The sequence below is a fragment of the Nothoprocta perdicaria genome, unplaced genomic scaffold (genome assembly GCF_003342845.1).
Source record: "Nothoprocta perdicaria isolate Ctin4 unplaced genomic scaffold, notPer1 scaffold_6, whole genome shotgun sequence".
NCBI classification, from domain to species: Eukaryota; Metazoa; Chordata; class Aves; order Tinamiformes; family Tinamidae; genus Nothoprocta; species Nothoprocta perdicaria.
In genome coordinates, this window is record NW_020455865.1 from 1,211,922 (window position 1) to 1,239,848 (window position 27,927).

At 48.1% G+C, this 27,927-nt stretch overlaps 1 protein-coding gene across 1 annotated transcript in view; it reads left to right on the forward strand.

Moving 5' to 3' along the window:
• DENND1A (DENN domain containing 1A) overlaps positions 1–26,903 on the forward strand; it is a 150,208-nt gene extending 123,305 nt beyond the window's left edge. Inside the window, exons 19-23 of the mRNA XM_026049414.1 lie at positions 1,502–1,633; positions 18,301–18,389; positions 23,346–23,474; positions 24,603–24,858; positions 25,514–26,903. Coding sequence (XP_025905199.1) covers positions 1,502–1,633; positions 18,301–18,389; positions 23,346–23,474; positions 24,603–24,858; positions 25,514–26,812 — 1,905 coding nt within the window. The 3' untranslated portion in view covers positions 26,813–26,903. The remainder of the gene's footprint in view (positions 1–1,501; positions 1,634–18,300; positions 18,390–23,345; positions 23,475–24,602; positions 24,859–25,513) is intronic.
• Positions 26,904–27,927: the final 1,024 nt, after the last annotated feature.

Here is a 27,927-nt window from a genome sequence, read left to right on the forward strand (position 1 = left end):
CTTCCTTTCCCCCTGCCCTGGTCTCCCAACCTTTGTGCCCATTTCCTGGGGAGTCTTGCCTGGAGGAGGGTGCTCGGTGTTATGCTGACTCCCAAGATGTAGCTCCTCCTTGGGGGCCAAGCTGGCCTCCCTTCCAGCACACAGGGGCTCTGGCATTTCCCRTCGCCTCCGGGCCCCCCGGCACGGGACGGGTCCGCAGCCTGGCGCCGTTTCACAGCCATGCTGCTGCAGGAGCCGGGCAGTAGCGTTCCTGTTCATCYGCTGCCCTGCACAACAGCGTGTGCAGCCTCCCCACCTTCTGCGGCAGCCGTCACCCTTGCTAGTTTGTTGCTGGCTTAGAGATCACGTATTGTAAGTTTTAGAAAAACTTACATTTCTTGTGCTCGAGTTGTTTTTCGGCTTCTTTGTTGCTAACCCAGTGCACTTTGTTGTATTTGTTCCAGACGAGGTAGCATTGTGCAGCTGCTGGGGGGAAGGAAAAAGTTTTTCTCTCTAGTTTGCCTTTCCGAAGTTGCTAATTTCGCGGCGCGCCGTGTGCCCACGGTGCTGAACCACCGCTCTGCCAGCTGGAGCTAAAAAGGTCTCTCAGCCTCTGTGTGGAGCACACAAAGCCCCTTAGAAAGTCCAGCCAGCTTTTTGTTTCATTTGACCTAAACACATTAGGTCAGCCGGTGTCCAAAAGCCCCGCTCCTAATTGGCCATCAGCCTACACGGCTCATTACTGTACCTGAGCAAGCCGGGGCCTCGCGGGGCCATGGCAAAGGGCAGGCCATCAAAGCGGTGTCGGTGGCAGCCGCCAGCCCGGGGTCATGCTTACAGCGCTGCCATGTGTGCGGCTTTTTCTCTATATTTACTGAGTATTATTTCCTCCACATTGTTGCAAAGGGATTGAAGGTTTGGGGCCCACCGCGCCGCTGGCCCAGCCGCCTCGACTCTGCAACCACTGCCCATTGCCACCGACCGTTGTCCCCCTGGCCGTGCAGGTGGCAAATGCCACGGCYGCAGGGCCACTGTCCTGCTGAGCCCCCAGAGCATCCCGCATCCACCYGGACAGCAGTGGGTTTTGGGGCCCTTCCAAAGGCACAAGGACTCGTGGCCACCCTTGGCGCTTCCACAAGTGCCGTCGGGCCGCACGTAGTTCGGCGGTGCCACAGCTCGGCATTCCAGCTTTCGGGAGCTTTGCAAAAGCAGGATGAGCCTGTTCTTGGCTTTCCATCACTGTGTCCCTCAAATGGGAGTTTGGACTGGTTGTTCTCCCTACACATTTCCTGGCTTTTGCTAGTTTAAGTCAGAGATGTTTCTGCACGTGTTGGGTGTTTGCAAGCAGCACTCGTGTTGATTGTGCCCAAGCTTTGCTTGGCAAAGTGCAATAGAATTTTTCTTCTAATAACGTTTATTTTTCTGTACTTGTTTTTCGTAACACCAAAATGTTAGTGTCTCCTTGTGCCCCTTCCCTTGCCGAGGAATGCCCTGACSATGCTTTCTGCCTTTCCCCACGCAGGACATCACAGAGAACGGCTGCTCTGCGGTGCCCGAAGAGGCTCTGCCCCGGCCAGCACCCTCTCCTGCGGTTGAAAAGAAGGACCCCAGGTTAAGGGAAGATAGAAGACCCATCACAGTGCACTTTGGACAGGTACATGTTACTCTTAGCATTCTCTAAACTCCAGAAAACCAGAGGAAAGGCACCATGTAGGGGATGCCAATCATTTCTTTAACTTTTGTAGCTGAATGATGTACCTGTATRAATGGGATTCAAAAACCTTCCTTTGTGGTGTCTACTGATTCTTTCTGTTCATACAGTGTTTTGGGAGGAAAGCATATTCTAACTCAGTTTGAAAAAAAAATATGAAATCATTAAGGCAATTTTATAATCTGTTTGGTTCTTTTAGCGTAAGATGCTGTGGCCCTCAGGACTGAGGGTGTATAATTTAAAATATCCTCTGCTATATAGCCAGATCATTAGTGTCAACATGCAACATCCWGCTATTAAAGCTTTTTAACATTATTTGAAAATTGAAAGTGGTGAACTAAGATAGAAAAATCAATTAATTGCTTATTAGTGTACTTTCTATTTCAGTATTGACAATTGAGCTATGCACATTAGTTACTCATATAATTTTTTTTCAATATGTTTGTATAAGAGCAATTTTGGTTTCTTATGTTAAGGGCTAATTATATAGAAGATGTTACATTTGTTTTGATTATCATAGAAAAATGTACAGTGCTCACTATGAATTTGCCAGTGTTCTGCACAAGGGTTTGTTTCTCTCAGGAAATACCATTATTTTGGATTGTGTTTTTTTTTTTTCTTTTACAGTATTGTTGTCATGAGAGAAGTAAATACATGGTTTCACCTAATGAAAAGTGATTTTAAAACAATTATAAACAAAAGCAATTATAAAAGGAATAGGAATTAAAATGTGAGGCAAACCAGATTTATAGATGAGCATTCAATAATAGAAACAAGTCGGTATAACTGCCTTGCCTTGCTTCGATGTTAAGCAGAGCCACATCAGATACATCATACCCCACTGCTCAGAGCGTTTTATTTTCAGGTCTCTCTGTCATTTYGGAACTTTGGCGACTGTGCAGAATGTAAGTGGTTGAAGGCTTTTTTTCAAACAGATTCCATTCCAATTAAATATTTGCAGTAGTAATTTATTTTTCGCTTATTTTCCGTGCCTATACAGCTGAGAGGAATTGGGTCTACTGGAGAAATATAGCCACCTAGCTCTAGCAGGAAAATGCTACATTTCCTTTAAAACAGTCAGAAATCCAGCTAATACTATAGTGTATTTTCATTTTTTCTCTTCAGATTTCTATGAAGGATGAATAGTTCAGGCATTTTGGTAGATTAATGAAATATATAATCAAGTGGAAAATGTGACTTTAAATTCATGAGTTTTTTTTAATGGCCACTTTCAAATTTTTTAATGATCACTTTGTGTCAAAGGAAACACACATCAGCTCTAGTGAACCACTGGCTGCGGTGAAAGACTCGCTTGCTAAATGCTTATTACTGCCATTACATTACAAATGTCAGGCTTCCAAAAAATTATCTAACTTGGCAGTTGTGGGGCTACCTCGCTTAGAGCCTTTGTCCTTTCACAGGTCCCTTTTTGCTGATAATGCAGTGCCAAATTGAAAATTAAATCACATTTTCATGCAACAGGAAAGGTGTTCAAATCTATGAAAAATAAATTAAGGCTTTTGGGAGGGAAAAAAAGAGCAAAAATTACTGTTTAAACAGGAGATGGTTTCTAACTAGTGATTAAAGGGAGAGATTTCAGTGTCACTTTTAACTCTGCCTGGGATACAGTAGGTGGGAACAATTAAAAAGCCACCAGAACTCTGAAATAAGGGCTGTTTGTGCATTCACAGCTCTTATAAACCGAAGAGGATGAAAGAGGCTTTTTTCTCATTGTCACTTGCTTTCTGTGTCTGCTAGTATTATGCGAGTGTATATGGCAAAGGCAGACTTTTTTAAAATGCATGCATGTGGATTAGGGTCAAGCCCCGTGTATCAGTAATGCAGTAAGCCCCGTCCATACCGCTGCAGCGAGCGAGGCTACCAGCAGCAGCGAGATGCTTTAATTGAGACATGCTGTCAAAGTGACAAACACATTTGCATACAGTCTATTTATTTTTGTTGGAAAGGTCTGCAGTCTGCTGGTGGTGGAACATTCTTAATCAGCTCGCGGTAAGTGAGCCGGCAGCGAGCTGTCCCGCGCTAGGTGCTTCTCTTCATTACATGACAGATTAGCTAACGGGGGATGGGCTGCCAAGCCAGCAGCAACCTTTAATTTTAACTCATTATCTCGCGCCCTATAGTAAGTTCGGTTCCAGCTTTCCTAAGCACAGTTACGTACCTGCAGTTGTTAGCTAACAAAAAAATGCCAGCGAGGATCTTGAAATCCTTTGTATGGTGCTTTAGCTGATTGCTGGTAAATTCTGGCGAACAATTATCTGCATGTATGAGAGTTCGTAGCGTTGGGTCTCGTCTTGGTAGCTGTTGATTGGATACTAAGAGGCTGTTTAAGACAGAATTGTTTTAATGGTCACACCAAGACATTGTGGGAAAGGTCTCCATGGCAGGAGAGCTCTCCCTCTCCTTGACCTGAAGAGGGTTTTGGCCTGCTAGCCCAGGGCAAAGCAGTAGGAATGAAGCATGATGTTCTTGGGAAGGCTACGAGAGGAGAAGGAAGTGCAGGGAAGGTTGTGACTATGGCTGCTTCTCCTTCTTCACTTGGATGCTGATGATAACCAACAAGTAGCAAGAGCGATAGAGCATCCAAGGTTTAACTAGCGGGGAGAAGGGCAGCACTTGTCAGACAGCAAGAAAGGCTTGAATGAATAGAGCATAGGACTAGACTGGACTGGCTCTTGGGGGAAAAGTGGGTCCCCGTGTGCACCCACTTTCTAGGTAGGGTGCATGGCGTTATCCCTCTCATCCTTGGGCTATATGGAAAATAAACACAAAACACAGTGGCCTTTGGGCTTCCTCAGTTTCTCCTTTGCAAGGCAGCTTGTCCCCTCCAGTGGCAAGTCAAGWCACCCGTGAGTCCAGGTCACCGTGGCTGCTTCTAACACGTTCCTGRTGTGCACAGGCAGCTTTAGGGGCTGCTCGGGGGACCCTGGCTGAAGTGCTGCGGAGCTCTTGTGGTACTGAGCGTCTTTGATCTGTTTTTTTTCCTTTTCCAACAAAATGCTTGTTTTCCTCCAAAGGCCACAGACATTGTAGTTCCTAGAACCTCATCTTTTAAYGCTTAGTGGAAGGAAGGAGCACTCGCCGAGGCCTGGCCTTTTGGGAAGGGTTTTTCTSGGAGTCGATGTTAGGGCTGCTAGAGCTGTGTGGTTCTGCCAGGGGTTGCAGCTCCTGCCACGGAGCCGCTACGGGTGGCGAGCGCCGGYGAGCAGGGGCTGCAGAGCGCCCGGTTGGACACTTTGGGCCCTCCCGCTTCGCAGTTATCGTTGACTGATTGAGCTGGATGGACATTGAAGTCTGCATTTCCATTCTGTCTGGTTTCAGAAGTTTGTTGCTTGAGGAGCTTCTAATGTTTCTCCATCCTAAACGTCAGTATTGATTTATAAGTTGCAATTATTGCACAAATAAAGAAGAAAGAAAACAAATTAAATTAGAAATACTGCAAGGCTTTTTTTTTTATTTATTTTTTTAACATAGCCAAACTATTCTGATAAGGTTCTTTTGTTTCCTGTAGAGAAAGAAGTCTCAAATATTACATTCAAATATTTAGATAAGTGACATTTATATATATTATAGCCCCAATTCCAGGAATCCAGGAAAGGCAGGCATCTTTTTAATGATGGTGATTGTGTGGCAGTTCCAAATAGCGCCAGCAGCTCTCCGAAGTATCTTGCTGAGCTTTCAATGAGCAGTAGGCTTTCTCAATTCCCTCATATGTATTTATTTTTGCAATAGATAATAAAAAAAAAAAATAAAAACTGAGAGCTTGGCTAAGAGAGAAAGGCAGTTTTGTATCTGAATCTGATATTTTAGAAGCCTTTTTCCTCTGGAAGATGGTGCTTACCTGCTAGAGCGCTAGCGCATGGTGAAACATGTTCCCGTGTCCCTGTACCATAACCCGGTGCCAGCAGAGAAGAGATGTGACAGTTTTCAGATTGGGAGGTGCCTCTGGGATGGGGACGGTGGCGGTGCCGTTCGCTAGCCCGGCACGGGTGGCTCCGCACGGCCCCGCGGCCGCCGGGACGTCCCTGCTGCCACCCGGCCCTTCTGGGCCGCTCCTCCTGAGCCGCAGCCGGGAGCTTTGGCCTTTGAACAGAAGGGAATTACACCAGCAGTTCTGTTCTGCTCTCTAATTGCTTCTTGTATAATTGGAGTGGCTTTTGTCAGCTTAGGTGTGTTTATGCTTCTATGGTTTGTTTTTATTTAGCTGCAAATAGAATATTTTATCCGTTTAGATGCCAAAAGGTAAAGCTTAGTAAAATAGAAGAGAGACTTCTAAATGCATATTTGCTTAAGAGATTCAGTCCTACTCTATTTTTGATGCAAACAGGGAAGAGTTAGTATTCTAGGGGCTGATGTAAATCTTGGGTGCAGCAAAACAAAAGCAAAATATATTCACCCTACTAAAGCAGTTTATCTGAGTGTGAAGGACTTGTCCAAAATTCTCTTCCAAGCTGATTCTTGCTGTTACTAAAGTTTCACAAACCATAAAATGGAAATTGCCRCCTTATTTGCTCTTTTCATCATTTGCTGTGGGGGAGCTGTACATTCACATTCATTTTTCCTGTTTGGGATTGGCGCCTAGACATGCAGAACGAGCAGCTCAGCTTTGCAGGACAGGCTTCGTCTTCAAGAAGATTAAACAGTGCTGAGGGGTCAGGGCGAGGATGGGGAGAAGCCAGGCAGCCACACTGCAGGAATGCAGGGCTGGATGCAGGAGGGCAGGGGCAGGCGGGAAGGGATCCGCGCCGCGCGGAACAGCCAGGTGCAGAAGGGAGGAAGGCGGCTCCCCGGCCCGGGACTCCCTTCACACCCAGGTGCCTGGGAACAATAGGCGACTCCTGGAGCACCCGGGCATTGTGTGCCACTGAGCTGGAAACCAAAGGGACAAGGGGAAAAAAGGGCATTTTCTCTACATTGGTGCAAGCGTAGACTGCAACTGCACAGCCAGCCTGCCTTGCCCCGGCCCCTCGGAACGAAGGGAACCTATCGGTAAGAAAACAGGCTGCAGCCCTCCCTTCCCGGGAGGAACGGTCACACGGTGCCCTTCTGATGAACCATGTGAATGTTCTTCCTCTATCTCTTCGGCTCTGTATGGATCCAGTAAAAGTATCAGCCTTTAAAATTCTTCTGTCTTCAAAACAAAAACAACAACAACATTTTCTTCCCTCGCTTATTGCTGTCACTCCTTTCCTTGACTCTTCCTTTCAGACAGGAATTCACTGTCATGCAGTAGAAAACACTTGGGAAAGGAAAATGCATTGGCCCAGAAGTGCTTGTTCATCTAATGCCTACTTGAGACTATTCAGATGTCCTATCAAGTTCTTAGGGGACGTTACTCATAGAAGAGGAACAAAAACAGTATCAATGAGCAAGAAAATAATGCGTTTGCTGGAAATTCTGCTTTGTGGTGCGCAAGATGTGCAGGAATGACAATGCATTGGATAGGAATTATCTAAGTGAAAGGCTTGCACTCTTGTCATGCGTGTAAATATTTGACAAGTGAGACCTGGCTCTCTCTTTAGGAAGATGTGCACCACCTGCAGAGCGAACCCAGAGGTCAGTGCCAGCGCTTGCTAACGAGCGCCCAGGCAGCTCCAGCTTCCCTGACTGCGCCCGCAGCTCCTCCTGCGTGGGAGTCCAGGCTTTGTAGCAAGATCGTGTTGCTCCTGCCCTGTGGCCAGCAGAAGTGTTCGTCCGCAAAAAACACACATTCTGCACAGGGCCTTTAGGACTGGCCAACCTTCTTGGCATTTCAAGCACTTTTTAAACAGGGGTGTTCAGAAAAAATCCACTGCTATGGGTGTGTGCAAGTCAGATGCCATAACGCTTGGATCTGGATGTATGGAGAGAATACTGTGGCTCAGCCGACCTCCTAGGGCTTCGTGACAGCAACAGCAGCTGTAACGTGCATGCAGAGTCTCCTCGTTAGTCCTGTTATGTCGAGGAACCCAGAACTACCKTGTAGGGAATATCGTGGGCCGTCACTGCTGGCATCTGGAAACAGAATTGTGCTTTATAAATAATACATACATATAAAATAAATACATCAGTGCATGCAAGACTAATCAAATCACCTGGATTGACAGGTTGAGAAGAGTTCAGAGGGGCTTATGGATGACTTGCTTAGTCTATCAACCTGTATCAGCATCCAGAAGTTTCTTATATATTACTTACAAGGTGGATAGATGTAGTTAGGCCCAAACTGTCTGAACTGACCTCTGGGTCCTGGATTAAACTAGAAGATTAAAGGGAGGATGGAGTATATGAAGGAGAGGTTTCTCCTAACTGCGACTGCTAGTTTGGACAGGTATTTGRGGGATCTGTCCTTCAGAGCTGGACTGGTGTTAACATCACGTGTAACAGTCGCAACAGGCCGTGCTTTGCCAAGTCCAGGAGACAGGTAATTTTGTGTGCTTGTCTGGAGGAATATTACCCTAATTATGCTGACTTCCACAGTGAATGATAGAGATGTGCAAAGCAAGATGTCGCTACTGTTTATAGAACTCCTTAAATGAGAGGCCAGCTCATTTATTTATTTATTTTTCTATCCAAGTATCCTCCTTGCTAGAGGGAGATACCTTTAGAGGATAATAAGGGGTAGGCCCGTTTTCCAGCATGTTAAATCATGTGGGTTGTGTGAGCTCCTTGACTTGAGATCTGGTATCAGGCCTGCTGAAAGCCCAGTGTAAAGCTGATGAAATGGCCAGTTTAAAATAGAAAGTGGTGTGGGTCTTTATTTTTAATATTGCATTGCTGGATTTTCCGGTATTTTAAATGAAAAATATATGTAGTTACCTCCACGTTGACAATGTCCTTGAGGATTTGACAGTGAGATTTTCCAGCAGTTGCTCTTCGTTAGAATCCTGGTGGTATTTAATAAGGCAGCCGAACTGCTGGCACCTCCGGTTCTTGTTTGTTCTCCGAGGGCTCGGGGCTGCTGCAGTAAGCACATCGACCAGGGCTGATCATTACAAGGGCGTACGCCACCATGAATAAAAATGTCACACGTTTTCCCATCTCACAGCAGTACAAAATGTCAGTCCTGTCAAACAGACATTGCAGGTAGCAGTGAGCAGTCAGTACAAATTGGGAAGCTGAATATTCCCCCAGCTTTCTGATATTCTTCATTTGAAGCAGAAGAAAAACAGTTGTTAACCTATTAGCTGTGATTTTAAACTCTGCTGAGATAGTAGATGGATAGACTTTAACACATGGGGATAAATATATTCCTGGGGTCTAGGATTTTTTATAACATGTCTCTCCATCCTTGTATGTGGAGGAACAGATGGAATGAAAACCGGCCCCTGCAAAATACGCCTAATTTTCACAGAAGTGCGTTGGAATTTTGGACATCTTTCAATGAGATTATCCTTCAAAACGCTCCCCCTTTTCATCTCTCTGAATAGTTCTGAAAAACCTCCTTGCTGTTTTGCTAGTAATCCAGAATGGCCATGGTTCAATGAGTTATGGGAGTTTTCTTTCATGGTCCTTTCATCCTGCACTAACATAATAGGGGATTGTGGTTGTATTCTCTTTCTGTACAAATGAAAGTTACGCTGCTCGCAGGCTAAGGCGAATCACATGATGGAGAGCCTTGAGCTGTGTCATTTTCTGGGTGTTAAACTYGCCTTAGTACCATGAGCCTTAGTACATCTGTCTGTGTGTTCAGTGAATCCTGCTAGGACTGAGGCATTGGTCAGGACAGCACACGATCCCGCAGGATCCACAGAAGCTCCGGGCTGGGTGCAAAGAAAATGAAGCACAGAATTGGTTAGGAAGTCACCAGTGATGGCCCCAAAGACAGGGTGAGCAGGGGGAATGGGCTGTGGAGGCCTACGTGGAAGCGAGCGTCTCCAAGACATTTACCCCAGAGTTCATTCTGTCCATTCTGTCAGTAGCTGTAGTCCGGCTTTTGGGAGCGCTCTGGCTGCTGTCCTGCAAGCACGAGGTTTACAGCAAAATGTGTCGCGTTGCCTATTTGTGTGTGTGTGTGTGTGTGTATTATATTAGCTACTCTGGGATTGTTTGCATTGGATGAGATTAATAGCTGGAAGTTACTAGCACTGCCAGCTGAGGAAGGACTCCCAGTGCCCTGTGCTGAGATGCACTGTAAAAAAAAGATCTTTCCTCCTTGGTGAGGAAGGACGGAGCTTCAGCCAAAGGAGATGAGGAGGAAGGCTGGATTGTTGGGATTGCCCTCCCTCACAGCACAGCATGAGGGTCCTCCCTGGGTCTCGCCCGACCCGCCGGCCTCCGACCCTCCCCAGGCACTGGTGGGACTTGGTCTGGTGAAACCCGGCGCTTAATCTGTGCTGGGTAAAACGGGAGCTCGGACACACTGATCTTGTATTTCCTTCTCTTACTCTCTCTATCTCTATTGGGTRGTGGGAGATTCCTGGCTAGAAAAGGTTAAGGGGCTAGTCCCTGTTTTTCTCATTAAACTAATCAGAGGGTTTAATTGTGGTGGTCTCCCTCCCCGTTCGTAAATTCTTGGCACAGCTACAGACGCTGCTCTGCTTGCCAGACTCGGGCTACCTTCCCCTGTACCAATATGTCACAAAGAATGAGGCATCCCTTAATACATGAAGATTTTTTTTTTTTGTCACAAGACCCAGCAGATTTCTGTGGAAGTATTTCAGCGTGTAAATTAAAAATATATACTGCAAAGCATACCCTGTTCTTGTCATCCCGGTTTGTGAGCTGTGCATATGGGAGTATGTAAAAAGCAGCGTGTGCTGTGCAGGGATCTGGATGGGTAATAAAACAGCTGCCTCATAGATTCCATCTGCTTTCTATRCTGAATCTTTTTAGGTACCATACATTTTTAAGTGTTGTTATTTTCTACCCCCCTTTCTTTTATTGAGTGTTCAGTTGAGGTTCGACACGTTCTTCCAAAGTCAGCACTTCAGATCTTCTGCAGCATGTGATGAACAGCCATGTTCAGGCTGGCCGGCTCTCCCCCAGGCCTGATTATGTGTAAAAGGGGCTAGCAGCTTTCAAACTGGTCCTGAATTCCTGAAGAAAATAAGATATTCACGTGGAAGGACTTTGCTTTGGAAATCTATGCGACCACTCCTTCCTGCTACTATGAGCAGGACAAACCCTTCCTCCTGCATGTGCTGCCAAACAAGTTTGGTCTAGTTCGTTTCCTTTATCCATTTTTCCCTGGTTGCACTTGCTGCTGCAAACAAAATAGCACCTCTGAAATACCGATAAAGGCTCTGTTTTGAATACCACTTAAAAAAAAAAAGAGTCTATCTCAATAGACATTCACAGATAGTTTGAGATAGTACTTGGTTCAACAGCTGTTACTTCACACACCCAAAATGATGTTTTGTAATGTTTTCTGAAGTATAAAAAATATTAACTGTAATGTGAAAGTCCCTTGGATATGTAATAGCTACCTGATGATCTAAGGAATGCAGAATTTCTAAATAGTAGTTTAACAGTGTAAAAGTGAACATAAGAATTTTTTCCCTCCAGCATCTCATGGCTTAAAATCACTTGTTTGATAATTAGTAAAACTGCCAGATCTGCAGTCATAAAACTTGCTTTCTGCAAATTTGCTTCATGTCTTGTTACTTCAGAAGTATTTGGAGCAAGACAATTAAGAAAATATCTAGAGAAAAAGGTATGTGAGTAAACAGCTAGTGGTAAGAAAGTGCTAATTTAGACATTTCTCTGCTTCACAGCAAAAACTACAGTGTATCCGTTTAGGAACGTACCTAGAATAGCAATTTAGCTACTTTTGGCGATGTACCCAAGTGCTGTTTTGTACCCTTTCATCCTTATAGCACAGGTAATTAAGTTGATATTCCAACACAGCTTCCCCTACTGACCTTTCAGAAACAATGTGTTTTGCTGCATTAACAAATTAACTTCAAATCAGAGGCAGTTCCAGTAAATATGATCTTCATATAATTCAAATATACTTGCTTATCCCGTTCTGGTGACAGATATTAACGTCAACATTAAAAATGAAGCTGTGGTGGAGGGCAGATAACTGCTGGCGTCTGGTGACGCTCCACGTCAGTGAGGAGTAGCTGCCCTTTGCCTGGTCTTGCCTGTGCTTCCCAGCACTGAGTGCAGCCAGACCCATTCCCAGGGCAAAGTTAATGCAGAGAAGAAATGCCACAGTGACTGTGCAGTTTCGCCATGTCATGCCCTTCACATCTTTGGGGTTCAGAAATGTGGTCCCTGGTGCAATAGGTGCAGAAGCTAATTTCCCCGCTGAATACTATTTCTRTAGCATTTCAGACAGTTTTCATACRGCAGTTTGCTCTTTAGTTTTCATGTCCCGTTATCTGCCCCTCTAACTTAAGTCAGAATTTCAGCTTTAATCCCACAGTTKACAAATGAATATATAAGGTAATTTTTATTTTCACATGCATCAATGTCCTGCTCATCCAGTAGAACTAAAACAATCCTTGCACGCGATGTACACTAGCATGTCTCAAGTCTGGCTTGGCCTAGCCCTAGGCAAGGCAGTACAGTCTGCCACAAGTGTTCCCTGGTCTAGAGCTGAGCAAAGCTTCTGCCCYGTCCTTCCCTCCCTCCTTTCTTCTCCATTTACTGTTCATTTGGCACGGGCTGAGCTCCGTAAGAGAAGAGAGTTCAGCGAATGGGAGGACGAGTGTGGAAGAGCAGCAGGATTTGTGACTTCCCCCACCAGCAGAAAGCTTAGGAAGGAGCAAGAGGGCATAGAGAAGAGGTGGCTGTAGGTAGCAGGGTGCACTGGAGCTACTCCTGTTACATGGTGTTTGGTAAAAGAAAAGCCTTATCTGAATTGCCAAGAAAMAAAAAAAAAAAAAAAGTATGTCATTTCACAGTCCCTAAATAAAGTGGAAGCTGAGGTGACCTCAGTACATGTTGATAACTCATACGTATATCATAAACCTTGGGAAATTCTGTTTTCATTAGTCCTTGGTCCTGGAGTCAAGTAATTAAGTGAGACTCTCAGCTCATATTAAAGAGTAGAGATGGTGACCCTCTTGGAGCCAGAAAAAAAAAAAAGTAAAAGCAGCATGGACTTACCCTAATCACTTAGGGCCTGGGAGAAAAAGATGTATGTATAGTTATATGTCTAGGCCAGTATCATGGTGTTTTAAGGTCTGACTTGTAATTGTTGGTCAATTAGGACTAATAGGAGCAAAATATTAGTGCCGTATAGCATAAGGGCTGCCTGTTGGTTAGGGTACAGGCAAGGGGAATACGTGACACGAGGTGATCTTTCTGTTAACTTCTCCAGACTGTGCTGCAGTTGCTGATGCTCTTCATCTTCCCCATGCTCTCCATCGTGCGTGTGGCTGTTCTGCAGCTCACGCTGACAGTTCACCCAGGATGGTACGATGTGAGCAACTCCTTTGACCACAAAGAGAGTTTTCAGATGCCCCAGAGCATTAAAAACTCTGTATTATTACTATTGCCATAGCAAGCAGTGATTAACAAATCACGTCACACATTTTCTCAGACGAATGCTGCTCCTTGAGTGGGTACGTGGGTGTGTGTGGAGCTCAAGTGTCTTTGCAGMGGGCTGCCCGGCACGTGCTGCTCTCTGTCTTGCTCTCCAGGCAGCCTGCCTCTGCCATAGGGTTTTGAGAAGCTTGAAATAATCCAACTGTGGTCTCCTCAGCTAGCACTGTTGRTGCTGGGGTCTTGCACAGATCTGTTTTCATTTGGAGCTGCCAGTGACTTTGTCTTCTTGTCTTCTTTCCTACGTCRATGCCCGCTTTGCTCTAGGCCAGGCGCCCAAGCCTGGATGCAGTAGGGTATGTAAGCACGTGTTCTTCTGTAAGTGTATGAAAGTGTATGAGAGACTTTATCTCTCATGTCCTTAAATGCCTTTGCTGGTTTGAGGCCTTTAGCAGAAGTCCTGAGATTTTAGTGGAAGCTCCTCATAAAATTCTACTTTGCCGGGTGCTTGGGACGTCAGGTTAGGATCCACCCTAAGGGTCTAAGGAGTCTCAGTAAATTCTGGATGATTCAGTCTGGAGCAGTTACCATGATAACCTTGATTGAACATGACCTTCACAAAATATATTTGTCACAGAGGCAGGTMGCACTGCCTTCCTGTTGCGGCACTTGGTAGGTTATGAGATTGTCCCTGCTTTGAAACATTTATATTCTGTGAGGTGAGTATGAGCGTAACTGCACGTTGCCATCCGCTCAAACTGCTTTTGCCACAAAACCAGAGGTATTTCGTGTAGGTGGCTATTAATTACTTTAATTTACCCATGACTTAAGTTTCCACTTTGATACAGCAGCAAAGAGTCCGTCCGCCCCGGCCGCCGCCTCCAAAGATACAGCGCTCCTCTAGGCCCGTGAGTAGCTGGGAGTTTTGTTTCACTGCCACAGCTTAACACTGCCTGAATTGCTCTCTTGGTAGCGTTACTAAATCTTAATAGTTTCGACTGTTGAACTTTGCAAAAAAAGCAATGTGAGAATTATGCTCCTAAACTGCCTCCTTCTCTGCTGTGGCACAGCCTGGGACCTGCATTTATTCTGCTTTTCTTTGACGAGTTCTGCAACTTTCAGTCAGTTCTGCAGGTAACTGATGCTGCTGTTGCAACGTTTGTTTTTACTTTTGTGGTGATTTCTTAAACCAAAATTCTTGCTGGGCTGGCATAAGTTTTTAGCCAGTGAGTTTTTGAAGACTTGCACTAAGCTCAAATATGAAAGGAAGCAGAAATCTGAAGATAAAGTATTTATTCTCCCCAAGTTCTGCTTTAAATTAATTTGGGATGCTTATTTTTTCTTCCTGGAATAGATGAGTGAATGCATCTAAATAAAATGAAGTCTGCGTTTGAGTATTAGGATGCTAAAACTACACAGTGGTCGATAGACATCTATACTATGCTCATTTACCCTGCTAGCTGAGAATCTCCTTAATTGCATAGGATCCACGTTGCCGGCAGAGTGTCTTGGCGAGGAGAGGTGACTCTCATGGAAGAACTGCACACAGATTATTCTCAGTCACTGTATTAGGCACAGATAATTGAGCAACATTTAATTCAAAACACAGTAGGCAAATTGTTATGTTATCTCTACTAGAAGCCTTTAAAAATGGAAGCTTTACTGGATCAGCACTGGGGACTCTCTTTCCAGTTCAGGAAATAAATAGTTTTGAAGGGACCTGAGGTGTTTTTGCAGCAGGCTTGGGGGGTATTTAATTCCATTCAGCATTTTTGCATCGTGAATTTTAATTCCACCAAAAGACAAGTGCAGCTTATTCCTTGCTTCCACGTATGTTGATGCATATGCCTGAGAGAGAGATGCAAGTTTTCAAATCTAATCTTGCTAAAACTTGTTTGAAGTGTTTAGTTTTAGATGAGCAGGCGACTGGTTAACAAATGCACTCGGGTGTGTTTTAACTTTTGGTCTTTGGTGCATGTTTCTCGGTTTCAGTAGCATGTTTTCCTTCTCCTCCCTCTTTCTACCTCTGGGTGTTTGACTTAACAGAGTTGTTCTGGCCTCCTGCACTGAACGCTTCAGTTCTGTGTGTGCTAAGGTAGCGGTGCCTCTGCTTGTGTGTGTTCTCTTGAACCTCCCTGGTGTGGGAGACCTCGGACGCACCACGCTGGGGACAAACTTCCCTGCCTGTCCGGTGGTGCTGGGGGCTCCCCGGGGCTGCGGAGCCCGCCGGGGTTCCCGGCACATGAGCGCCGAGCAGGATCGCGCACACTGAACAGTTCACTGCATCCAAGTGGATCTTGCTAAGAYTGGTTAATCTCCCAGCTGTAGGACGTTAGCAGTCCTCAGTATAATGTGTTTGTGTCAACTGTCTCTGCTCCTAATGTGATTGATAAACGGTTGGAAATGTAATAATAAAAGCTCCTGTTGCATTCATCTAGCTGTGCCAATAAGTGGAACAGAAATGCTTCATTCATCAAGAGGAAATTCCAGATAAATGTAAATGATTATAATCACTCCCCCAAAATATGCTTGTACCAAATATGCATAAATTTGTTGTTGTTCAGAACTGTTATTTGGCTTTTAATAGATGAAATGCATTTTTGTGTGTGTAAATAACACTTTGTACAGGCTGTTTTTTCACCCTCTTAATCTTGGCATACATTAGAGGTGGGTATGGAGAAGCAATTGGTCCTAGTGTTTTGCGGCAAGCCCTGAATGAGAGGCCAGGTCCCCCTGCTCCTCCAGCCAGGTCCATGTGGTAGCAGAGTTGCCAAGAAATACCTGCTGTTTTCAGGATTTAGCTGYTACCAGAGGGATCCATGGGCAGTAGTGCTTGCAGCATGAATCATTACTGATGATAAAAAGAAAAACATAGACCAGAGAAAGGTTAAGGAAGCATAACAGATAATATTCTTCACGTTGTGCTGTTTGGGAAGTGAATTGTGAAGGTCCTGAGAAAGAGAGAAGGCTGCTGCTTATAGTTAAGAGAGTTCTGTTTGGATTAATGGAGGCTCTTTGGAACTTCATTCAATTTTTTGAAAACAAGTARTAATGAAATAATTGTGCAAAAAAGTTGGTGAGGACTGTAATAAGCACATTTAAGCCTTCTGTCCTGGATATTCACCTTTATTCTCCTGGCTGTATGCTCATATAATTGGATTTCTTTCATACTTTTGCATTTGATATGCATTTAACCCTGCCTATTTGGCTACGTAARGCTCAAAATCCAGCAAGGAATTGGCTTGGTTCCTGGCTTTTCCCTGCTTTTTGCCATGAACAATGCTGGAAATGCCTCTTAGCATGTCGCCCCGCACTTCACTGCTCCGCCAGCCCCCTGGAGCCAYCCACAACTCTCATCTTTCTCCCTCCTCACCATCACGCCCCCAGGGTACCACCCAAAAGGTGAAAGTGTTCACAGCATGATGACAAGCCAGCTTTACACATCATCTTCCAGCTCCGATTTAATTAAACAGGTTTTTTTCTTCCTCTCTTTCCCTTTCTCCCTCGTTCTCTTCCCCCCAGCCGCTGCTGCTTCCCTGCCCCTCCTGCACGCGCTCTCCCTCGCTCCTCGCTCTGTGTTTTATCAACCCTAATGAAGCAGTATTCTTCATCGATCCTGCTGATTGCCAGCCCATTCCTTTTGTTTGTTGGCACCGAGCCATTCAGCCGCACTCTGACAGCTCAGCTCGTCTAATTAGCTCTGTTGTTCTTTTCCCCATGTTTCACCACGTTGCAAGTTCAGTTGAAGTTGCCACAAACTTAATCCTTCCATTCCTGCCATAAATTCACATTCTTAAGCTGTCTTTAGTGTAGAGAGGAACAGCCCTGTGTGGGGACTGATCTTCAAGACCTTAACATCTGACCTTTTTATAAATCTTTTTTCCTAAGGAATAGTGGCAGCGCATCTCCGAATTTCTTCACCATTTCTGTTGTACACTATTTCCTTTGAAATGAAAATTCAAGACAATAATCCTGCTGTTATCTCCTGCATAGTGTTGTGAAGCGCTTCAGCTCTATGCACAGTCTGGTGGCTTTTTCCTTGCAAGAAAATACAGTTCTTAAAAGCTCGCAGAGGTGGGGAAACCCTCATCTATCATTGCAAACAAATTCAGCAGTCGTGCACAGAGTGCCTCGGCCTGGCCGCTGGCACCGTCCCTGCTGCTGCAGCTATTAAGGGCAGCAGTTGAGTTGTGTTCTTTCGTTTATTTGAGGACTTTGGGGATTCCTAGTGAAGCCGGCATTCAGCTAAGCCAACAAATTAGGCTTTGTTTCAGATAAGCCGTGCTTGGCTAGCAGGAGCTGCAGAGCTTGTTTGCGCAGCCTGCGCTGGTGCTGACGTGGGCAGGCTGGCGCCGTGCTCACGGGTGGCAGCGGCAGCGGGAGGCCCCACGCAAACCTCCTGTCATCATGTGCTTATTCCTTTCCTCGAAGGGAAGCTTCTCTCCTGTGGAGGTTTATGGGAAAATTAAGCTGGAGTTCAGAAGATGATGGATATGTCACGTAAGACTGGACTGACAGCAGCAGCACCGTTGCAGCAAGCCTCTAGCTTTTACTGCAGACAACAGAAAGAAGATCCACCAACATCGCAGTTGTGGGGATAAACCCAACTACTGAAAGGAAGCAATTTTTTATGAAAAATGAGCAGTGCTTTTTGTGTTGTAACATTTAGTCTATGCCTTGGTGTTTTCAGTGTTCCCTGCACCAAATCCTTTGCTTCTTAAGCTGGTTTGTTAGGAACAAGTGGACAGGTAGTGGTGCTAGAGCTCAGATATGATGTCCCATACAATGTACAAGCAGGCACTGGGTTTTCCATTTCTAATATTTCAATTAACTGTTTCAATGAAGTTCCCATTTAGGAAATCTTTTACCAGAGGCTTAACCTGTACCAAGCAGGACACTGAGGTAACTGTTCAGTTCTGGGCTATTAGCGAGTGGTCAGTGACAAAAGTGAGTCATTTGAGACTTAGAAACATTTTTTTTATGGAAAGTCTTTTAATGAGTTATGGGTGCTGTGGTTCATATTAATGCTGACAAAATTGTGGCTTCATTGTAGCACATAAAAATAAAGTTTAGAAGCAATTCTAAATGGAAGATACATTTAAGATAATGGCAGATTTTGTTGTCATTGTTGCTTTTTGTTGGATCAGCTTGCAGTATTTGATGAAATTTCTTCCGTGTAGGTCCGGCCTCCAAGACCTCATGTTGTGAAGAGACCCAAGAGCAATATTGCTGTGGAAGGGCGAAGGACTTCGGTTTCGAGTCCCGAACAGTAAGTGCTCTGCTGCTCAGCTTCTCCTTAGATACCCGCGTGTTTACAGACCTGTGTGTTCAAAACTGGACTCGGCCGAAGAAGAAAACAARTGCACAAAACCCTACAAATGAAAGTAGTATTTTTATGGACTAGGAAAAARAAAAGGTTATTTTTAAATTTTTGGGTGCTTTGCAGCAGTAGTGAAAAAGCAGAAACCAAAGCTTAGATTCCTTGGGAAATTCGGTGTGTCAAATTGTTCTTAATCTGATGAGCCTGCTTAGTGAGTGTTTGGATGGGGCAGTGTGTTCGTTTTTGTTGGGGCTTTGCTGGGGGTTGTGCGGCTGCCTCTCGTGCTCGTTAGCGCTCCGGCAGCAGCAGCTTTGTAATGAGCTTGGGAGCGGAGCCTTGCGGAGCCCCCAGTCTCGCCTAGCGCTGGCTAATTTGTCACTGCTTTGGGTTTGCCTACGGAGTAAACGAGGGTAATGTTCCAAGTAAGTTGTGCTGCTGTAGCCGACTGCTAGGGCCTAGAGCGAGTCGCCTGCACCAGCTCCCCCACTCACACAACCGGAGGGATTTTGCAGAGGGACTTTCTGAAAAGATAATACGGATATTGATGCTTATTTTCATAATATGTAGCCGTAATTGAGTTAAACAGTAAAAAAGCTAAGAAGAGAATGAATATATGATACCAACACAGCATGATACCAACACTATTGCCTTTAATTATATACCTGCATCCTGTATCGATATCCTATTTTGGTTCAAAATTATTTCAGTGTAGCTATTTAAGGTGTCTGTAAGTACAAAAGAGCACTAAGGTTCTGCTCCAATACGAAGTCTGGTAACAGTTAGCTGAGTTTCCTGTGTGTCTGAATAGGCAGGTTGCCTCATTTCAGTTCTGAATTCGGGAATCTTGAAGTCTGGGCATTCTGCCARGGGCCGTTGATCTTAGACAGAAAAGGTGTCTTGAAAAACACGGCTGGAGAAGGGACAGGCCCGTCTGGCACTGCCACGGGAGCAGCAGGCAGCAGAGCCAGGGTCTCTGTTCCAAGTCATGTGAAAAGCTTGAACTGGTGTTTCCTGCGCCTGAAGCATCTTGGGTTTCCTCCTTGGGCAGGGGATGCCCTGGTGTTTTCCAGCTGTCTGTCCTCTGTGTAATTTGGGATGGCYGAAATTCTTCCTGTTGAGAACACATGCTGAAATGTTCATATCACGAGGAGCCTTTACACCAGCATGGAGAGAGATTTGGGGTTTTAGATAAAAATGAATGGTCACCTTTAAAATATACCAAATGATTTATCCRTTTTATGGTGGAATTTGGTTGCCCTCTTGTGGAGTAGGTTGCAAGTCCTGCAGGAGCTCACATGRGGTGGCAGGTATGGGGTAGCTGCACAAAGGTTAAAATGGATTTTAGGGTTTCTTAAAAGTCTTTTTTTCTTGAATGTGTAACCTGATGACTCAGTGAATATCTGGGCAACACCTAAATCAACTTAGCTGTAATATGCATTTCAAATGGTGGATGAGGTGTGTTTGGAGCTAGAAGCTGCCTGGCATTGCAGTGTGACATGCTATTCACATCTATTTTCAGTTCCCAACAGTAGCAGAATAAAAGTAACATAAACATGGTTGAGAAACATAGTATTCTTGTTAATACTAGTAGTAGACAGAATTAATTTTTTTTTTGATGGAAGTTTGTCGCAGTGCGTTTTAGCAATTCTGTACAACTCAGCTTCTTTCAYAGAGTGAATTGCAGAGCTGCTGCAYTGAGAGAGGATCAGTGACAATATGCAAAATGAAAGGAAGCTTTTTTTCTAGCCATAGGTGCCTGGCTTTTCTTCAAGAGTAATTTCCCTGACATTTCCTCCACCCTTTAAATGCGGAACAAACCGAGACGTGCTTCTCGTAGCAGTGATGCTGGCTGTGGCCGTTGCCAGCTGCAGTGCCTTACCCAGCTCAGGTGCAGTGTCACCACACAGCTGATGCACGTTAATTCTTTCCTGTTATTAACTTCAGGTGGCAGAACAGGCTCTGGCAGATCTCCTGGCACGCGGCTGGCAGCAGAGCCCTGGTGCTGGAGCCAGAAGTGGCTGCTTGGAGGGTTTCTCAGAAGCAAGGTGGCAGGCAGGACCGAGGCCGGCAGAGACGTGGCCCCGCGGTGCCGCCGCCTCCCGGCTCGTCCTCCGCAGAGGGTCTGTGAGGATGTAGCAGAAGGGGACGGTGGCTTTACCAGTCTTGGTAAGCTGGATCCAAGCCCACCTTTGCTTAAAGTCTGGTGGAGGAGCGCTAAGGCAGTGCTCAGGTTTAGTGTTTTCTGTACGCTGAAGAGTTGAATTTCTTGCTTAGTTGTTTAATTTCTTTCAGTCTTTAGACTAAAGGGGGAATAGGGAAAGAGCTGGAATAGAAGGTTCCTTCCTTTACTACTGAGTTTATTCTGGTGTGTGGGAAAGGTGGAGGCTCTTTTTCTTTTTTTCCTTTATAATTTTCATCTCTTTAACTTCTGGATATTCAGAAAGCATGTAGATGTTTTACTCAGCTCACTCTTGTAAGTGGAAGTGCGTGCTTGTTTTTTTTAAAGATGCAAATGGTCCAGAGGGACCCCCTCTCTGYGCCGCTGGCAGGCGGGTGGCAGGGAGCGGGGCTGCTGAGCAGGAGAGCAGGCTGCGGCTCGAGCTCTCGAGCGGGAGAGGAGGCCAGGCCGCCTCAGCCCTGCTGCCCGAGGTGGTGGAGACCTCGGGAGCTCCCGAACCGAGACGTGATGCGCGAGCTGTAGTGGTGCACGGATCAGAGGGCACCCGGGCGCCCAGCTGAGAGGGTCCATGTGGGAAAGGGGATTTGCCCACGTGGGACCAGGGTTTTCCGTGCGTGGGGTGTGGGTCCCGCAAAGGCTGCAGCCTCGTGCGGCGGGACGGCTGGGTGTGTGTCCGGGGCACATGGGGCGCCCCATGGGGCCTGGGAAATCCCCCGCGCAGAGCGTGGCGGAGGAGGGTACTTCTCAGCGAGCTCGACCACAGTAATTAGTCTAATTGCAGTGGCTCCACAGCTGATTATTAGCCCGGTACCGTTCTCAGATGTTCACCTGTGTTTGCAAGGAGGCGCTTCGGTTCAGTTAGAAGTTTCTTTCCATACTCAACCCTATCACTAGCAATTATATCAATAATTCAAAGCCAGAAAGGTTTATGAAGTACAAATATTCTTCAAAATTGCCATTATGTATAATATAAAAACTTTTAGCTATACAATAACAGGAAGAATTTGCAGTTGTGAGCTCAAAGTGTTGGATTACCACCCGGGGCAACCCTAAACCCATGGGACGTGCCTCTTTAAACACAWATTGGTTCTTCAGAGCAATGAGGGRCTGCATTTTTTAGCAGAGAGGCAGTTCTTTGAGAGCTCTCTTTCACACCGCAGCGAGGATTCCTATTAACTGCCAAATAGGCTTCCAGTGGCTCCGGGTCTCTAAGTGCTGCCTTGTCGCCTTCCAGGGCACGCGGAGTGGGTGGAAATTAAAATAGGAAATCAGAGGGTCAGGCTCGCAATTAACAGCATGTCAGGAGGCGCTGGGGCTGCAGCGCTTCCTTACGGCCTTCCCGGGATCCCATGGGATGCRGTAGCGAGGCTGGGGGCTCTGCCGCCGGCCCCACGGATGGTCCCACGAAGCGGTGGCTGCGGGGAGGGAATGCAAATATTTTGGGTTTTATTCAAGTGGTGGCAGTGTGCACAATGTCACAGAATGCAAAGTGATGCTTTAAAAATCAAGGAAATATTTTGGTATTTCCTTAGCTYGCGCTTAGGTGTCCCGAGCAGTCGCGATGTGCAGGGCTGGGTTCTGCTCCCCGTGCGCGTGGTGCCAGGTCTCGTGGGCCGTGTTGGCAGAGAAAGGTGGTGCATCCAGGTGCCCCATTCTCTTCATTGTCGTAAGAGGGACAAATATTCCAGGTTCCAAGGTTGATTGTGTAGCTTTTTTTTTTTTTTTTTTAAGATAAGAATAAATCCAAATTAAACCCAAATCTCAGAATCTTCTCTCAAATGTGGGAAGCCCTTTCTAGTTGACTAATGAAAACAAGTTCACGCTCCACCCAACCCCTTTGGACCGTAATCTCTGCAATCAGGAAAAAGCAGAGTGGTTAATAAAATACACAAATTCAAAAATTATTACAGAAATCTCCTTATTAATGCTCAAATCCTATGCTCATATTTTCTGGATCTGCTTTTTTTCTCAAGCACATTTAGGTGTCAATTAAATTTGAAATATCTACATTTGTCAGCATTTCATTTTTGGCCAGCGTGATGTGCTGCTGATTTGTCCATGCATCCTGACACATGAAAAAAGCTCCCGAGATGCAGATCTTGCTCATTAAAAAGGGAGCGGGAGCTGTGGCGGCGGCGCGCGGAGCCGCCGAGCGCATCCCCGGCTCTATTGCGCCGTGTTGCTGACACGGTGTTTAAAAAGGAACAGCCGCGGCTGTCAGGGCTGTCACGGGCTGCTGCGACCCGCAGACGTGCTCAGCTCGGCGGCGGGCAGGGCTCGGCGAGGGGCTTGGCTGTGCAGGGCGCGAGGGCGGCCCCGCTCGCGGCCCCGCGGTGGGTGCCAGCGCTGCGCTCCCCTCGGCGCTCGTGTCCCCGCCGTGGGGAGCAGCGGCGCCCAACGGGGCTGGGGGGCTGCTTTGGCTTCCCCGGGGCTGCCGCGTGTTTGCRGTGGCCACGCGGGGTCTTGGCCTTCCCTGCAGGCCCTTCTGGTCCCTTCTGCCTCCTCGTCCTGGCTCTGCAGCACCTGTGTCCTGCTGTGGTGCTCGGTGCTCCGTGCGCTGCCACCCGCAGGCTGGTGTCCCCGCTGCCACTCGCGCCTGGGTGGCGGAACCCCCCGTCCATCCCAGCCCTCGGGACGCGGGCCGGGCGTGCGGGTGCGGAGCCGGGTCACTCCTGCCGCTTTGGTGTCACATTGGTAACCTGCTTTTCTCTCCCTGTCTCCTTCAGCCTGGTAAAGCCCATGCGACACTATACGGTCTTCCTCTCTGAGGACTCTTCTGATGATGAATTTCGGCAGGAAGAGGATTCTGTCTGTGGCTTCTCTGAAAACTTTTTCTTCTCTGCTCCTTTCGAATGGTCTCTCCTGTTTCCTTTCTTTGTGCTAGTCTGGGCCTTGTGCAGCGGCTTGGCCTGCTCCATTGCTTGGCATTTCCRACGTGCTCCCGCAGTTAACATTGCTGGCGCTGGGACTGGGCTGCCGAGTGGTGCCCACGAGGTCCCTGTGCGAGTGGCTGCCAGCACCAACCCTGGGGCARGGGCTCAAGCCACCCTGCGTGTTCCCCGGACTCCTCCAGGCGCCGGGGAGGGGCGATGTGGAGGGTCCYGGCCAGTCCCCCCGTCCCCTGCCGCTGGGGACGGGCTTGGGGGCCTGCAGGGAGCAAAGGGCAGGAGGGACCCCCGTTCCTGGGGCAGGAGGGATCCCTGCCCTCGGTGTGGGCCGCGTGCCCCCCGCTCTGCCCTTTGCCGCAACCTGTGACGCACCCTGGGCTCTGCTTACAAATTTGCATTGCACAAATGTATTATAGCACAACATGGAAAGAGGAGGATTCTTCCATGTTATCTCTCTTTTGGGGGTCTCTACAAATACAGTTTTTAAATTGAAAACCATGTTTAAATGCCGTGGTAGACCTGCCTGCCAGTCAAGTGCCAATCCCGGCAGGGAGCATGGCGCTTCCCGGACTAATTGGCGGCAGGTTGTGCTGCCGCGCTCCGTACGCGGCGCGATGCAAATCCGCGCGTTGCACTGAGGTGCACGGCGGAAAGGCAGCCTGCTAACTAGGTCCTGGCTGGAAATGTAAAATAGGTGTCTCCATAATGGATTGTGTTGTTTCTTGATAAGGTGACACCGATCTAATCGCTGGACCCCTGCACAGCATTCCCAATAATTGCAGGAGGGCGCTCAGCTTCGCGTCCGTGCCGGCTCCGGGCAYGCGGTGAGCCCGCAGGGCAGGGAGGGGCTGTGCTGGCGCCCGTTCTCCTCCCAGCATGGCTCTTCCTGCAAATCCCCCCATGCCCATGTGTCCCTGCACGTCCTGCTGCCCCTGCAGCTTGGCTCATGTGCCAGTGGGTTGCGGGGCCCCGTGAGCTCTGTCCTGCCACCCCACGGACTGTCTGGAAGGCATCGAGCACCTCCCTAGACACGTGCTTTAAAAGAGCCTAGGGAGGCTCTCGCGGGTCCCATGACGTTTGTTTTCCTGCCCCCAGGCCGCAGCCCTACCGGGCCCTCAAGGAGTCGGACAGCGYCGATGGTGAAGAGGCCGCCAGCCCGGAGAGGGGCCGGGAGGCCCGGGGGCCAAGCCCGCTACCCGCGCCCAGGGCCGCCGGCGTCAGCCTGCTCGAGGACATTTTCCCCGGCTTGGACATGGAGACGCAGCCGCAGCCTCTCAGCCAAGCCAAGAGCCTGGAGGACCTGCGGACCCCCAAGGAAGAGGGAGACGAGCGGTGCACGTTCGACTACCAGGTGGGAGAGGCCTCGCTGCGCTCTGCGGGCGCCCGCGCTCTCGCCCTCCTTTATCCTTTAGGAAGCCTTTTCTTATCATTGGGTGGTTGCATCCATTTTCCAGTACTTTGTTCATGCGTTCAGGTTCTTTTTCATTCCCTCGGGACCCTTCCACATTGCGTGTCCTTGTTTAAATGAGCTTATGGTCATTATTTTGACTTTGGGTCATGTCTGGCCCTGGCATCAGGGGGACAATGAACTTCATAAAACACAAGTTTTCTTTTAAAGAGAACTTAACTRATTATGTGATGCTTAGAAAGTGCAGCTCTAAAGCAGTCTCTGATATCTTCATGGGGTATGAGAGAAAAGGAGATCACATCAACTCTCTAGTAATATTTAATATGTTATAGCCAGATATTTTTCTTGGCRGCATTTTCCATATAGCAATTAAGGTTTTTAATCTCCTAAACCTTAGCTACAGAGCTGAGCTCCTAAGGTGGCTCCTACCAGGGGCCAGAGGATGTCACAGCTCAGAGAGCCCTTGGAGGATGAGCTGGGAGCTGCAGCTTCCTGTGGGCCCTTCGGACACATCCTGCTGCGCCCGCAGTGCAGGGCCCCTCTTCACCAGTCTGTGCTGGGACATGAGTCGCACTAACACGGTTACGCTTTTTTGCAGAGGATGGACCTAGGCGTGTCTGAGAGGAACAGGATTGTGCCAAGCATGAAGCTGTCCCACCCCTACAACAAACTATGGAGCATGGGTCATGACGACATGGCCATTCCCACCAAGTATTCCCAAGGCTCGCCAGAAAGGCCCCTGGCGGCGCTGGGGAACGCGGCACCCAGCACCCGGAGGCTGCGCAGCAGGGACACGGCGCTGGCCCCCGCCGACAGGGACGACTCGAGCCCCGCTCCGCAAGGGAACATCACGATCCCACGGCCGCAGGGGAGGAAGACTCCTGAGCTGGGGATAGTCCCACCGCCACCAGCGCCCCGGGCTTCCAAGCATCAGGCGGCAGCGGCCACAGAAATTCTCACGCACACTGCAGGCCGCAGCCCTTTGGTCCCAGATCTTATCCCAGAGCCCTTTGGACTTGCTAGTGTGTCCCGGGACCCTGAAATCCAGCAGCCTGTAAGTTACTCCTCTCATCCATCGCAGCTGCTGTCCCGTGCTCCCAGCGCTGCTGAGATGCTCCAGCCTGTCAAGGTGAAGGCAGATAATGCAGGCCATGAGAGCGACTACCTTCTTAGCCTGCTGGATCCGCTAAAAACAGGCAGCTGGCAAAGCACGAGCCCGCAGGGGCCACCCGGCCTGCAGAGCTCGGTGGCGGGAGGCTTCGCCACGGTGCCCGCTGACTTGGTGCCTCCTGCAGCTGCCCCGTTCACCCAGCCGCTCGGCTTCCCCTCCCCGGCACCCCCCGTGCTGCGCCCGGCCCCGAACCCCTTTACACAGACGGTGCCGGGAGCCCTCTCGGCGTCCCTAGTGAGACCCCCCCGGGGCTCGTTCGCCCCCTCCCTGGGTCACGCCTATAGCGCAAGCTTTATAGCCCCTAATTCTGGTTTCTACCAACCACAGAGACCTCAGCCAAATATTTCAACTCTGTCCATGCCCAACCTGTTCAGCCAAGCTCCGGCTGTGCCACCAGCCAGCTCCTTGTTGCTGCAGAGCCACAGCCTTTCTCCAACGAGCTCTCTCCAGCCAACGTGTCTAAGTGGCCCTGCCCAAACCAGAACGTTGCCAGTGGGACAGTCRAGTTCAAAGGTAGATACCAAGCAAGCGGTAGCTCTCCTCTCTAATGAACCTCCTTTGATCCCTTCCAGGCCAGCTAAGGGCTTAGAGTCAGTGTTAAAACCCTCCAAATCTGAGGAGACAAGAGATCCATTTGAAGAGTTGTTAAAAAAGACAAAGCAGGAGGTGTCATCCACACCAGGTAAGGTTGAACAGCTCAGAAAGCGATGGGAAACCTTTGAGTAAGACTCCCAATGGCCTTTTGTCGTGCCTTGGGAATCGACAGGGTTTTTGTTTTATTTTGTGTTTTGCTCCAGCATAAAACCAGGTGTGTTTTTATGGAAAGCTTAGCCAGGACAGCTGCCGGGCCACGATTCCCAGCGCTTTTTGTCCAGAGTTTTTTGTTGGGAGCCCCTGTGCCGCCTGGTCCCTGTGGCTGATTTCTTGCTCCTCACTCTCCGCCACTGACCACTCCGGTGCCTCCTGCACTGACCAAAGCACGAGGGGGTTTTTGCACCTCGGGGTTTCAGCCAGTTCTGCTGCCGCAGCGGTGCGTGTGTTTTCAGTGCTCAGCGCAGCCTGGAGCACAGATGGGTCCCGGTGCACGGGGGCTTCCCGCCCACGCGGGCGGCACCCGGTTCGGTTAGTCCGGCCTTAGCCGCGGGACCGACAGGGTTTGGGGGGTCACGCGTTGGGTGCTGGGAGCAGAGCCTGGCCCGGGGGCTCTGCCGGGTTAACCCACGAGGTTTAAGTTGAGTTCAGCCCCCCCCACCTTGGAATAGAGGCAGCCATTTGACTCGTGCCGTTGGATGAGCTCTTGTAGTGGAATTTTAATTTCTTTCCCCGATAGAGCAGCCCCGGAGGTCGTGGGGAGCCCTTGGCGCAGGGGCAGCCAGGCAGAGCCTGGGGCTCTGGGGAAACTGGAAACACCAGCAACCGCAGCACCCGCTTCTGGGTTTGCTTGCTTTTGTTTCTTCTTTTTTTTTTTTTTTTTTTTTTTTTTTTTTCCCCTTAAGGACAAAATGGCATTCATAAAGTGTATCCTACTCCTTATGCAAGTGTACGTTAGCATTATATCTATAAATGTTATAGCTGGCAGTACATGAATGGGCTGTAACTATCTTATTTGCCTATCAAAACAAAGAGAGGGGAATGGGGGTAGCGAAGCGCCCTGCGCCCCGTGGTCGTGCTGCCCGCGAGCCCCGGGAAAAGCCCTTCCTGAAAGCGGGAGCCCGGCCTGGACCAGGCACCGGGAAGGGTGGAATGTGGGGCTGCCCGAAGGGGCCCTTCAGGCTGGTTTTTCTAGGCACTTTCTGAAGCAGTAGCGTTCTTAAGTAGTTTTAGCTTAATCTTAGCATCTC